The 14537-nt window shown below is 38.5% G+C and overlaps 1 protein-coding gene across 1 annotated transcript; it reads right to left on the bottom strand.

Annotated features, from left to right (window-relative positions):
• Positions 1–39: 39 nt before the first annotated feature.
• Positions 40–13679, bottom strand: LOC141656571 (protein transport protein SEC24 B-like). The gene is made up of 25 exons (XM_074463518.1): positions 13436–13679; positions 12098–12990; positions 11319–11540; positions 10482–10556; positions 10288–10386; positions 9802–9913; positions 9306–9433; positions 8337–8456; positions 7678–7758; positions 7512–7589; positions 7318–7410; positions 6212–6266; positions 5450–5526; positions 4521–4592; positions 4329–4412; positions 3493–3612; positions 3294–3362; positions 3006–3083; positions 2748–2886; positions 2496–2660; positions 2226–2371; positions 1780–1959; positions 805–893; positions 682–713; positions 40–547 (listed from the first exon to the last, which is right to left on the bottom strand). The coding sequence occupies exons 2-25, from the start codon at positions 12932–12934 to the stop codon at positions 435–437; spliced, it is 3264 nt and encodes a 1087-aa protein (XP_074319619.1). The 5' UTR covers positions 12935–12990; positions 13436–13679; the 3' UTR covers positions 40–434.
• Positions 13680–14537: the final 858 nt, after the last annotated feature.

The raw sequence follows: 14537 nt of genomic DNA on the forward strand, positions 1-14537 counted from the left end.
GCGAATAATTTAAATCCTGGAAAATGAAGAGAATCCTAACTCGAACATTGGGCTAGAATACATTAGCCTTTAAAAATGTATATTATTATTTCCTCTACATATAGTTTATTCCTTTCACATAAACAAACTTCGGTTTCATAAGCGTGCAATCTGCAGATTTAGGATTTGATGTAAATCATTTATCATTAACAAAAATAACAAGAGAACTAATCCATAATTTATCCAACATAGCTGTACTTGTAATCTTGAACTCCTATATCTAAAAGCGAGATGGTAGCTCAATCGAAGAAAAAAAAAATGATGAAAACTAGCTACAATCTTTCCTGTGATATCCGCCAAAACTTTGACCACCTAATGGCTCTTGCCAAGACTTTGACCCTAACGACTCCAAAAGATGCTCTCGACTAAGCAGGGTAAGGGGTCTCGGGTGTGTTTTACTGTTCCGAAAGCTGCTTAGCGATATGGCGATGTATATGCACCAGAAACTCTACATATGAGAGACCCATTGGAGTCTTGTCTTCTATCATATACGACATAAACAACATTCCTGCATTACAAAAAGAAAAAAAAAACACAGTGAGGAGCCGAAACAAGCAGAAAAGTTGCATTAATCCTGTGTGAGACGTCTCTTTTAAGATTTTGTGAAATTACAAACTCTAAATAACAATCTTGCTTGATTACCTGAAGGGTCTCCGCTTCTGCAAATTTGTAAGCTGTTACAAACATAAGAACGTTAGTGCCATTTCGCTGAACAAGAGATTTAAGGGGTTTATTTTCTTTGCGAAAACTTAATAGTTGAAATACCGTAAGTAAGAGCATCTCTGGCGCCGAATCTCATTAATGACCTCGTTGAACTTCTTTGACAGTGAGTTTTCATACTGCTCGAGCACAAACTGCAATGCCAAAACAACACTCTTGTCACATTTACATGAGTACTACTCCGTGCTATTTTACTTCCATAGAAGACTTTGAAAACCGAAATGAAAATACCCCTAGTATATTACAGAAAGCTGTTATCCGGGCTGGCAAATGGATAACAATGAAAGAGGTAGCACTTTTGGTATTGCTCTCGAAGTCTATTTACCTTTGTTTTTTTTACCTATTGGAAAAAAAGAGCTTATCTAAAGACCTTGGTGACTATCATCTGTCACAGATTTGTTAACAGAAAACAGTAAAACAATTTAATTGACAATTAGTCTCACTATAGACAGATATATCCGTCTAAAGTAAAAGACGGGTCAAATATGTTTAAAGTGGTGACATTTTTGGGCCCCACCATGCAACTTGTTGCTTGTCTAATGTTAAATTGGGTGGATATTTGGCCCGTCTATAACTATAGACAGATATCTCCCGTCTATAATGAGAACTTGTGTTTAATTGATTAGTTTTTCTTTTCTTTATTGCATAAAAAAACCTTTGTCTACTTTTACGCACTACTACTGTGCAAGTACATCAGTAATCAAATACTCCGTAGTACAAAGGTAAGAGAGGAGATTTCTCGATGAAAATATGAAAAGAATTTAAACTAAACCATGAGAGAGGGTTGATGTAAGACGAGTATTTGTTGTCACACAAGAAAGCATAACCACTCTTTTTCACAACTACATTAACAGGGAACGTCCGACTAATGAGTAATGACTACACACAATACAAAAAAAGTAAACTGCAGGAAAAAGAATAATACTCTAACATGAAATAATGAAAAATAAACAGCAATACTCACTTTACAAAAAGAAAAATACGTAATTAATGGCTTGAAAGGGAATTGCTTGAGAATACCTGAGTGGGAATTTGATCAACTGAGGAAACACCAAAGAGTTGCAGCAAAACATTAGGATCAACAGAATTCCCAACATGAATCAAAGCATCCAAGCCATTCTCAAGAAGGTAGATTCCTTCATATTTGATCTGTTCACTAGAAAGAGGGAGTGAAGGTGGAATAACTGAGCCATCTGATTCCTGTTCACGTAGCATAAGAGGCAAAGGGATGTCAATCTGAAAACCTAGATCACTAACTCTAATATAAGATGAGCCGGTCTCGTACTCTCATCATCATGAAACCAACCAACCCATATAACGGAGTAGGTTTTCTTTAATTACAATTTTTGCGGGTTATGGGTCTATGGGTAGAACTTAAGGTTGTCGTGGGTTGGTCTCATATTATTTAATATGAGCCGTGTCTCATGAGACTAATTGAAGAGGCAGAAAGCAAGCAGTATATTTACCTCAGAGGACAAATCATGGACAGAAATGAGCCTAGGATACACCAGTGGAACTGCTAATGGTGCAGATACAAAGGAAATATAACTCATCCAAAAAGAGCGATCGTCTATTCGACCATCAGTTTTCAATCCAGTGCTTTTGGTCAATGCTGCAAAAGAACAGTATATTACAAAACAAGCAAAAATTATGAATCAAAGTTTTTGTCTTGGCCAAGAATGATCATCCACATTAATGTAAATGAAAACAATTTTACAATGGAGTCGTCGGCACACCTAAGGTATACAAAGGTAACAGCTTGAGTGCTTCAGGCAGAATGAGTTGACCAGGAGATTGGACTGCTGAGCAGAACTTTCGATATGAATGGAGAATGCCAACGCAGTGATTTGTAACACGATCCCTGACTTGTGGGAGTGGAGTAGTAGAAATTTCACTTGCAGCTAACAAAGAAGAAGCATAAGCTCATACAAATTGGACAAACCAGACAAAATCTCTAGAACAAGAGAAATACAGAATGGAAGTCAAACCTTGCTTTAAAAAGCACGTGAATTGAGTATCCAAGTCAGCCGAGCGGAATAAATTGGGTAACCCACTTGTGCATGGAAGAGAGAGGGTCATGACTCGTATTCTTCTTTGACCATATACAGTAGTGTAGAGGATGGCACACTGAGGCCATTCACGGCCGACATGTTTTTCAAATAATGGTTATAAAAATACTTATCTAGGCGATCGCGGTGATTATTGGTTTGAAATCTTAAGCAAAGGAGATAGTGTGAGATCCTTACCTGAAAAGAGCACTCTGTGCCTTCTTGTAATTTATCATCGTGTTTTAAGGTCACCACGATTGTTTTATCACAGTCAACCTGCAAGTTATGCAATATAAGAAGAGTCAGGTACCACCACATCAGATCCAATACCAAAAAAGCTTTCCGCAGCAGCGTTTCTCGTTTCAAAGCTACTACATTGAAATAATGTGTTTTGACAGATGGTATAGGAGCTAATTTTATAAAACTACCCACATTAGCTTTTTAGTTGAAAATAACTCTTTAAGATTAAATTGAAAATGCACGTACAGCAGGAAGGTCAACGTCGGTTGGGATACGCTTGCAGAAATTTCCCATGTATTCTTGAACTTGAAGACCCTAAAGTCAAATTACAGAGAAATAATTAAAAATGCTTTACAAAAATGCCACATAGACTGTAGTAATTGGTAATGATATGGGCCCTCTGTACTGCCAAGTGCCAAACTGCCAACTACTACAGATAACGCACCTGACTACATCGTACGCGCATAACGGCTTCAAAACCCTGTGGCCTACTGACATTCCATCTGAGATCATTGTAAAGCTTGGCTGTATCCGAAAGCGCAGAGAAGGGGAAATAATAATAAACCTGAAAAGGGGGAACAGTACGTGATTAGTAAAAATCCTGAACAATGATATACTTTAAGACCTTTAATATCAGTATCCGGAATAGACAAACGCTGTTTAACTATCCGTTTTATAGACAAGCCAAAGAATCATCCCAAATGGCCCATTCACTTCCCTTTAAATACATAATACAGTATTTTACTGAACATAATCAACAATCCTGCAATAGCATTCACTATCCATTAGACAGGATTTAGTCAATCAGTTACTCATCTATGTTTACTTTGCTTTACTTTTCGCTCTCTTCTGATTCTCATGGTGCAGATTAAGAGTGGGAAGTCCCTCGTAGTTTAGAAGTAAGCAATTACGTTCACAGTCTTTCTCAGCCTACCAGATAAGCGTCCGTGTAAAGTTACATTCACCACACAAAAAATGATGCTATTAAGAACCTTAAGAGTCCATCGCGCAAGAAAAACACATCATTTTGATGCCAGTAATTTCAAATGAGCAATAGCAAAAGAGCTCAAACTTATTAAAGGATATCTGGTGAGCTAGAGCTGAAACACATATCAACTTGGATGCGTGGCTCAGGAGAACAATCAAAAGAAATTATCAGAAGAGTTTGGTTGACTTAAACAATTGCAGAAAAGTTGGTACATACTAGAAGAGCGTGAACTACCGAGATCATCAATTAAGAACAAACCAGATCTGAAGAATTTTCAGTTACAAATGGCATACCTGACCACCAGTTGTCTTCGGAACAACAGAAATAGAAGCAATATCAACATATGACTGAGTAGTAAGGAACACATCTACAGAAACCTGCAATGATAGTTTATAATGTGTTAAATCAAAAGAAAGAAAAGGCTTACATGCAGACTAGATTATGAATTTTCTGGCAATAAAGCTAAGCAGACATCATATAGTCACCTGATATTCAGCCAATTCTATAGCCATTTCTCTCAAGGTCTTGTCTGCAGGCTGCAGCAACTTATGAACCTCCTGAGATGGGTCCAATTTTGCAAGAGAAATTACACATTAGCATGTATTACTGGTTCGTTTTCCATAAAAGTTACAGAATCGTTAATGCAAATTATACTGGGTTCCAGAACAAGGGAGAAGGTATTTGCTGGGTTTAGATGTACGATATCCTTGCACTTTCAAGTATACAAGATCTGACTGCCAGGAGTGTATAAACTTCGAATAACTTTAGCGCACAGGCTCAGGCTCCCATATAGTTCCCTTTTTAATAAAATGAAGTACTACTCATGACTCATCTATATAAAAAAGACAGGTGTTTACTTTGACAAGCATTTAGCTACCACAAAAATCTTCTAATGAAGTTTCACAATTTGTAGAGTGGATCTCAGACAGAAATGTTGCAAAGCCAAAAGACATTCTCAGTCATCAGTGGCTCAATTTTTTTGTGAAGACCCCACAGAAAATTGCATCTTGCAGGCCAAAAATCACTGGGAGTTATAACCAGCAAGACAGTATGAAGTAATCGGAAGAATAGGCTTTAAGGTAGGAATTGGCAAATTGCTACAAGTTTTGACATCATAGTACAATCAACCTTGAAACTTCATTTGCTGAAATATAGTTGTTCAATATTGTCTTTTTTCAGACAACAGTTCAATATTGTCATTGTTAACCTTAATTTACCCAGATAGCTCAAGCTCGCACGGCGGCTAAGAGCAAAGATCTACTTCCCTGGCCATCAAAGACTAAAACCAAAATAATGAAAAATAAAATAAACGAGTTGACCAATAGCACCATAACTGCCACTATCAGCTACATTGAAGACGCCGAATTTTTAGGGAACAGCAATATCAGCATTAATAGGAAAAGGAAGAAATTACCTTATCACCAGTAGATACATTGGCTCTACCTTCAGCTTCTCTAGCAGAAAGGGCGCCAATGCCAGCTGATGGTAAAACTGTAAATGCACAAAATTATGTGTTTCACATACAAGCTTATATTTAAATTTAACTGATCACTATATTTCAGCAAATGAAAAAAATTAAAATTCAACTGATCAAGGATTACTTGATCCGGTTATTTTTAATGGTGTCCTGAAGCGAATCTTACTTTTCCATAGTGGTACCATTTGGTTTTGAATTCCCATGGCATCCTCTTTCAGAACATCTAAAAATTATTCTAGCTTTGGGAAGGCAATGAATAGTTTGAGCCGGAGGGTACATATAATAGAAAGATTCAGGTTTAGGTTGGAACAAAGGTTTATAGGAACAGTAAGAATCAATCTATCGGGGGGGGAGGAGAACACAAAGACAATAATGGCAGAATTAATTATTGTTGCGACTTTTCAGTTGGTGAAACACTAAGGCATACCTCAACTAACACACACGATCATACAAATTTAAGCTGATGAAGATGAACATCCAGGTATAAGTAGATAATTATGCCCTAATGGCACTGAGTATAAAATTAATAAAACAAAGCACAGAAAAAAATGGAAGTGATTGCATTGACGTTAAAGGCAGTGTGAACAAGCAAAGATGACATACGGAGATTTTTTTAGGACTAAATATAAATGAGTAGACACTAATAATTTCGGACAGCATGCATAGTTGTCTCCCGAAGAAGGCTTGCAAAGAACTTGCCTGATTGAAATACCAATAGCTTTCCTCCAGTGCTCTTCATAGCCAAAAACGCAGCCTGAAAAGAGCGAAAAAAAGTGAATTATTTCATATGACTAATTGATTATCATCATTAACGGAAACAAGCCTGACTGCTAAAGGGTTAAGTCAGCTCAAATTTGTTTAGATGTCCTACATATGCCTCGAACCTTCAATTTACCTGTTTATTAGGACTACATTGTATTTTCTTTCCATCATGGTGTCATCGCTAATGTTAGCCTGTCAGGCTAGCTAATGATAATGATAGGAAAAACTGAAGGCATGATTTTTGTGATAGTTGATTATCCAAGTTTTCTGAGGATTATAATTTGTTTACATAAAAACAGAAGAGGGCGAGGGAGTGCTCGTTATAACATTACAAGAATTTCCGCCCCTTGAAAGTAACAGCTGCTTGCCTCCATAATTAAGGTCATGAAACTACCCAAACCCAAGTCTAAGTAATTAAGTATATAACCAAGGAACGATGAGTCTCTAAGAAAATACTCGAGTTTCACTCAAACCAAACACACTAAACTGCCAAAATCAGCATATGTGCTGCTCCTGATAGGTTCATTACCATCTCTCCGATAACTCCCAAAACGCAACTTTATATATGAAACAACCAAGCTGTTATTTTCAATCAACCGTCATTTAGAGCGAAACTACCATAGTACCATCTACTACTTCAATGACATGATCATTCATCATTACTATCCCAGTGCCTCCAAAATGACTCTTACTCCAAGTGCCGTAAGTGGGGTTAGAAATAGGCAACCATTGACTTGCCAGTTGCTATAACACAGATTTTCTCCAAGGCATTTGACCAAAAAAGGGACGGCTATCCACTACAACATGAAATTGTACAGGTGCAGAGGGTTTAAAAGCCTTTTTTGATGTCGTTTATCACTCCAAATATCCTAACAAAAAATACTAATGGATCTCTGGTTTCATCAATACAACAGCTTCAATGATATGGTAAAAATCAAAGAAGTTCCTGACCTGAATTCGTGTATCTAGCTTAAATAAAGAAACATCAATGAAGAAGATAATCCATGTTCAATAAGATCATGCACCAACTACATCAAGTGTACCTTCACTGCAGCACCAAAGGCCGAATCAGCAGTCATGTTACTCTGAAACATGGTTGGAATGCTTTCCAGCAATAGCTCCAAATGTTGACGGCACTATATGCACAAGCATAATACCATAGTTAATTAACCAAACCTAGAACTTAAATCTGAAGAGATAAAGGAAACAATATGTCAATATAAATAAATATAAGCACCTCAGAAAGTTGAACAACGACATCTGTTTCCAAAGGAGTATAAACATCTTGAATGTCTGGCACAATGAGCATCAGTGGCTGCAAATTAGCATAAATTGTAAAACAGTGTTACAACAAAAGTGACCTCATTCATACACGAAAAGTAAAGGGAAACTGATCACAAGACCTGCTGTAGTGCTCGTTTCAGATTGTAAAAATGTATTGTTGAGTCAAATGTTGCTATTCCCACCATAGTTCTGTGGCCTTCCTATAATCAAGAAAATATAAAAAGGAAAAAAGGAATGATTAATAGCAGTAGTAATACAAAATACACCAACAACAACAACAATATTACCCTAGTGCCTTAAGGGCTCCCGCAAGTTGCGGGGTAGGGGGTCGGATGTACGCAGCACTACCCCTGTGTTGGCAGCAGGAGAGGCTGTTTTCGAATGACCCAAAATAAAAATTGAGCCGAGCCGAGAATTGTATCAAATGACCACTAATTCACATTAAAAAGACGTGCAGCCAGTTTAGTGAGTCAGTTATTCCATTATAATCAAAACTAAGGAACAAAGAATCTTTGGCTCCATTGGAAATGGAATGTAGTAGTATACAAAATGAATGAGCAAATTTCTAGTGCGTCAAAGCTTCGCACAAAAAAAAATGAAAATGAAAAAAAAAAGAAAAAAAAAAGGGTTGAAAAATTAAACAGAAGGCAGATATAGGTGAGTCCATCAGCTCACAATGTCCTACAATGATAAGGAGTATAATGAACTCGTTTATTAAGGGTTGACATATAAATTCATAATTCAACCTAGAAACATTACAACTTGACATAAAGCTTACAGGAAGATCCCCAATAACTTGCTTGATAGCACTACAAGCAGCTGCAGTGGCACCAGTCTTCACTGCATTCATTGATACATCAACAAGGAAGAAGAATACTGCTGGCATTGGCTCACGCACCTACACGGAGGAAATGCTCGGTAGTTAACATTTCATCAGTTGTGTATCCTTATTGTAAAAGGGGGAGCAAAGTAAAAACAATAAAAGGTCTCCTGTGGAAACATAAAAATAAGCCAAAAACTCTTTTAAGTCTTTTTTCATATGTCCAGAACCAACAGCATCTATCTGGATGCCAGCACAAAGCCCCAAATAAAATCTACCGATAGATTCTTAAAATTAACTCGAGCATTCTCATTGTTTTAGTTTTAAAAGGCGTGCTCAAAGCTAAACGAACACTGCCTCGTGCATAAGATGCGGCAAGCGAGACACATTGTTATGCAGATTCCATATTTTTCTCTCTTTTTTTCACTGCGCTTCCTTTTCTCTTATTATTTCCATCTCAAGTGTTAGCCCTCTTTGAGAATCAAAAGAAGGTATTACAACGACGACAACATTATCCCAGTGACGGGCGCCGAGCTTCCACAAATTGTGGGGTGAGGCTCTTGCAGAAACCCGTGAACTTCGGAAGGCTAGGAGCGTCTTTCCCCAATTCCACTAAGCTTTTCTGTGCTTAAATCTGTTGTGGCAATGCTTAGTCCAGTGAAGTCGGGAAGATTAAAGAAGGTTCTTTAGAATAAAGGACAGTAGATAGAGGAGAAAATTAGGGTGTTACCCAGCCACAAAAAAGCAAGGTTGTGATACAGAGTGCAGTAAGCTCAGAATGCAGTCTAAGACAGATGTCGATCCTTCCCGAAAATAGTAAGACTTAGTTCATCATTGACTCAAAGCTAAAGGATAGTTAATCTTTGGCACCATTTGTAATGGAAATTCCTGGAGACGATAAACTTCTAAAATGCTAGAACGACTTACCATGTACTCCTTCGAAGCGACAAATTCAACAGTTCCTCTGCACAATTCAGGCCTTTCATCAGCATCTCTACGCCGACCATCCGGCCCCAAATTGCACTGGTAATCTCGTGGTGTTTCATCAGTAAAACCTACAATAGGAGGAATTAGATGATGACCGCTTGACCGGTAAACAAAATGAATTTATAGTAATACACCAATATGCATTACCACTTATTAGAGCACCAGCCAAATAACAAAAAGAAAGCAATGCATAGACCCAGTAAAAAATAGCACAAAGTTTATTAATTATTGAAAGAACAAACACTACAGATAATACAGAAAGGTGATCTCTTGAGATCCTGTGCTTTTCCATCATCCCAAATTTTTGAATAGATTTAACAATAACTTAAGGCCTAAAACACGAGGCTTTACAAAACCTCAATTAAACAAAGAGGATATACTCTGGGATGAAGTAAGAAATTTACATTTAGGAAAGAAAATTTTGTCAAAGACTAACCACACAAGTTGCAGATGAACCGCCTTCCCTGATCAATAAATTTCATGAAAGGATTGACATAGCCTTTACAGCGTGCACATCGCAGTGGACCTCCTTCTCCAAAATCAACAACCTACAGAGTCATAGAAATGTCAAACAGAAACAAACAAGTCAAGCAATTTAAACTTTTAAAACAGGCAATTTCTGGCAAACAACAGTTCTTCGAATCGCAGTAATTGGAATAGAACAAGAAATTGGTAGCATCCGGTCATGTTTTAAACTAGACCATTCCTGGCAACCAATAGTTCTTTGAAACGTAGTACTTGTGAAGGAACAAAACAAGTAACTGGTGCATTCCAACATTCATCTCATGGTGAAAATAGAATATAGTCATTACTTACGACTAAATGTGTTAAGAGAATATCCTATTACCATTCTTCTTCCCTTATCCCTCCCCCAACGAAAAAGAAAGAAAAAGAAAAAAGAAATAGAGGAGACAATAATTACCTGAATTGGTTCTTCAGATGGATGAGGAAGAGCAAATGGTTGCACCAGTAAAGCCAACTGCATCCCAGATGTTGTCAAAATATCGCTTGTACACGGGATCTGTGGAGGCAGCAAACAACTAAAAATTTACACCAACGTGAATGAAAAAATGTGTTTTTCATTGTTTCATTGAAATATATCATCGATCAAATTACCTGACTAATCGTACACCTCATGTAGCGAGGGCTGCAGTTTCCAGTGTCTTTAACAATATATTCAACGGTAGCAGGCTTCAACAAAAATAAATAAAAAAAGAGTTGAGAAATCTTGATCGTATGAGCATATGCAAAATCATACTCCGTATATGCCAAACAAAACACACACAGAATGCACCCAACCTTCGGGACAAAGAATAGAAAGAAGAAAAGACAGTGTTCCTCTTAGCACTCTAAAATGGAGATTTCACTTTGCATTGGCGAATAGAACCAAGATGATAATTTACTGGAAAATATACCCATTAAGTGAAGAATCCTCTAATACTCATTAAAAAGATTGCTAGTGTCTCCATCTCCCACCTTGTGTTAGTGCTATTTTCATTGGATGTTGTGCTCTGCTGGATTGTCTTGCATGCGGTGTGCTTCCCTTGTCATTATATTAAGCTAAGCTGGGGTGAAAAGGGCGGAACTATTTAATTTGAACAACTAAAATTCTAGATACTGAGTGTTGGTTTAGTTTGGAATTAGACCATTAATGATGTGCGTAGCTCCGGCTTTGAAGCTTAGCAGCTATCTCCTCCCCTTTATACCTCACTCTCATTTCAAGTTGTTCCAAGTAGAAAGTAGAAACTCTTTCCTTTAAACATATTCTATTGTAAAATAAGATTCAGTAGCCTTAACAGTGCTTTATTCTCTACTAGTCATTTCACGCTCTTTAAAAGAAAGAATTTTGAAAAAAAAAAAGCATAGAAAGAGGAAGCCAAAAACAGAAGTATCAAAACCTAAACAATTAACATGGAATGTTATTAAAGCTTTAGAAAGGATCATTAAGATTACCGGAGGAGGATTTGCCTGATTGTTCTGCCGAGTCTCATACAAGATAATTGATGGCTCGGGAATGGGCCGAGGAATTTGAGTTGGATCAACCTTTGACGTCATCGGACCTCCTGCCTGATTGAAATCGGGTCGTACTGCTGCCATGTTTTGGCTATCTAATGGGGGAGGCATTCCATACATCATTGGTGGTGCCTGGGAACTGGTGGCCATAGAAGGAGCCACCTAGGAGATATAGTTGATTCACACAACACATGTAAAAGAAGTCAAAAAATTATGAAATAAACTACGAAAAACCCAAGACTGAAGGCATCTAGCTTTGAACTGAAAGATGCTGCAACAAAATTATGGTCTTTATATATCTATGGCTTTATGCCGAATCGTTGACACCAAATTCAGAACTTTTGCTAAGAAAGAACAATGTTGATACATATCTAATTCGAGACAGGAATTCTCAAACAGAAGTGCAGTTACTCAGGTGAAGGCAAGGTCTCTATTTCTTTTCTTTTCTCATTATCCTGGTTTTTTTAACATTTTATGCAGAACACAAAGGAGGACGAATGAAGGAGGCATTTTAGATCTCAAAAGCTTGTAAATCAGTTAGCACAACATGAACGTGCGTGAAGAATATGCAGTATTAATATAAAGGTTAACACATTGCACACATTTTTGCAGAGCTTTCGCTTTGAATTGAAACCTCATCTTTTAATTGGAATTGTTACAATATGTAAAGGGCAAAAATCAAAGATAAAACCATTAGGTGCTGAACTGCTGATAGTTACCTGCCGCATTTGTGTTTGCCATGGGGCTTGCCCAAAAGAAGGCGGTGGTCCACGTTGTGATACACCAGAAAAGGGAGATGGTGATTGTGATGGAGTGCCCATAAGAGGAGACCCTGGACCCATACCGGCCTGCATAGAGGACCCAAAAGGTGCCATTGGTGGTGGGCGCCCTAATACTGGTGGTTGTTGCTGTTGAACTGGAGGAGGGCCGCCAGTAAAACCTCCATATTGGGCTGCAGGAGGCCCATTACTAAGGGGATGAGATTGAGTCGATGAAGGAGCAGGGCCCATATTTAATGGTGGAGACCCAATTCCACTAGGACGGGAACTGGAGGGCTGGGGGCCAGGCTGTGAACCGTGAAAAGGAGGACGCATCCCTGATGGAAGATTTACAAGTCCGCTAGAGGGCTGAGACACTGGAGGAGGTGGTCTAGAGCCAAAAGGCAGAGCCTGACCAATCATAGGACCCGAAGTAGGCCTGCCAGGTGCTACATTGGGGGGAACCATGTTTGGTGGAGGCCCACCAGGTGGCATTGCACTCCTGGGAACGGCTCCAGGTGGCGGGGGTCCTGGCCTATACCCTGACGAAGGCCCACCAAAAGGCGATGCAGGAGGAGCTGCGTTGGGAGGGAAAGGTGGGTTTTGACCAAATGGTGGTGGTGGCCTACTAGATGGTGGTTGTGGGGCATATTGTGGTTGATTTAGTTGCATATTTTGGAAATTCTGAGCTAACGACGAATCAGGGCCACGAGGTGCATTAGGGTTATAGCCAGGTGGAGGTCCCGTGGGCCGTGTGGTATTGGGTCTAGGTGCCCCTTGAGGCACATTAGCTGCCATCTTACTCGTCACTGACTATTCCGCTACCAAAACTCGCAAAACCGATATCGCAATCACTGTTATACCAGAAAATGATCATCAAATTCACAACATAAAGTATGATATGCAAGGGCTTTAGGCCCCAAAATTTAACTACTTTCCAATCAAATGAAGAATTAAGTAGAGTTCACCATCATAACATTACTTAAATTAAATTAATCAACTCAATTGATAAAATTTATGATCAAACTAAAACAAATTCAATGGTACTAAGCTCTTATATACCATTGAATTTGAAATTCAGCATAATATTTTACCAAATTTGAAGTAAATTTCTAAACCCAATTGCAGATTTCACAGTAAAACAGCAAAACATTAATCGTTAACAAAATTAGGCAAAATGTGGAACGCCCATCAATCAAAAATACCCAAAGATCAAATCTTTGATACAGATTTACAACAACAATAAAATAAAATAAAACAAAATAAAATAAAAACAATGATCTGGGTTATAATTAATACCTGAGAAGATGATACTCGGAGTGAATTGATCTTGAGAAAAGGGCAAATTAGAAAAAAAAAAAAAAAAAAAAGTGTTGTGATTTAAGAAGGCAAAAAACTGTTAAACTATAAGTATGAGTTTACTTGGCAGTACATTATTTTGTGATTTGGTAGGAAAATTACATTTATGCGATCATAATTTGTGAATCTCATGTTTCTATTGGTTGAGGTTACGTAATGTGAGTGCAGGAGCAATTTTTTTTTTATTTTTTTATAACGAAGAAACCCGCAACCACTGTGTTAGGTGCACACCAGGTAAACCCATCGGATGTGACTTGTGAGTGTGGGAGCAATCTTTTTTTCTTTGTTCAAACGTTATATATCATGGTTCCATTGTTACCTCGTGGTTCACTTTCTTATGACATGTGTCATTATAAGAGTATCATCCATATTTTATATTTCTCTAAAAAAAACAAGTTCATTTTTTCTCTCAAAAAAACCCCAAAAACCAAAAACCTAATTATCTTTGAGCCGCCGCCTCCGCCTCCATCCACGCCCTAACCTCCCACCTGCTGTCACCCTTTCGCCGGAGATGGGGTCTTCTTTTGGCCCGTCTCCGGCGAACGTTCATCTAATCGACTTTGTCTTCCCTTCACTGATCCGACAATCGGTTTTTTTGGATTTAACGGCTATTCATCGTTGTTTCTTGATCCGGAGTTGTTCTTGTGTGTGTGGGTGTTGTTTGTGATGGTTGCCCGATGTTCCGCTTTTCCCTCTTTGATCTCATTTTCCTTGCTCCATTCGGACGTGCATGCGGCTGTGAGGTGTGATTCACCGGCCCTGGGTTTCTCCCCAACCCCCGGTAAGGTGGCTTCCCTAGCTTTTAGGTTGTTTTCGGTCTTTGGGGAGTGTTTCCTCTTCGGGTTGAGTCTTGGTTCTTTGTCGTCTCCGCCCTTCCATCACCTTGTCCTGTCATCGTCGCTTTTGGTTCCATCCCAGAGGTGATCCCCCCACTCCCCCCACCTCTTGGCTGGTTCTCTTTGTCTTTTTTTTCCGTGTGAGTCGATGAGTATAGCTCATCCGTCTGTGGCTCCTTGAGGGCGTGATTTGGGTCTGTTTTGGT

Source organism: Silene latifolia, chromosome 5, assembly GCF_048544455.1.
Source record: "Silene latifolia isolate original U9 population chromosome 5, ASM4854445v1, whole genome shotgun sequence".
Taxonomy (NCBI): Eukaryota; Viridiplantae; Streptophyta; class Magnoliopsida; order Caryophyllales; family Caryophyllaceae; genus Silene; species Silene latifolia.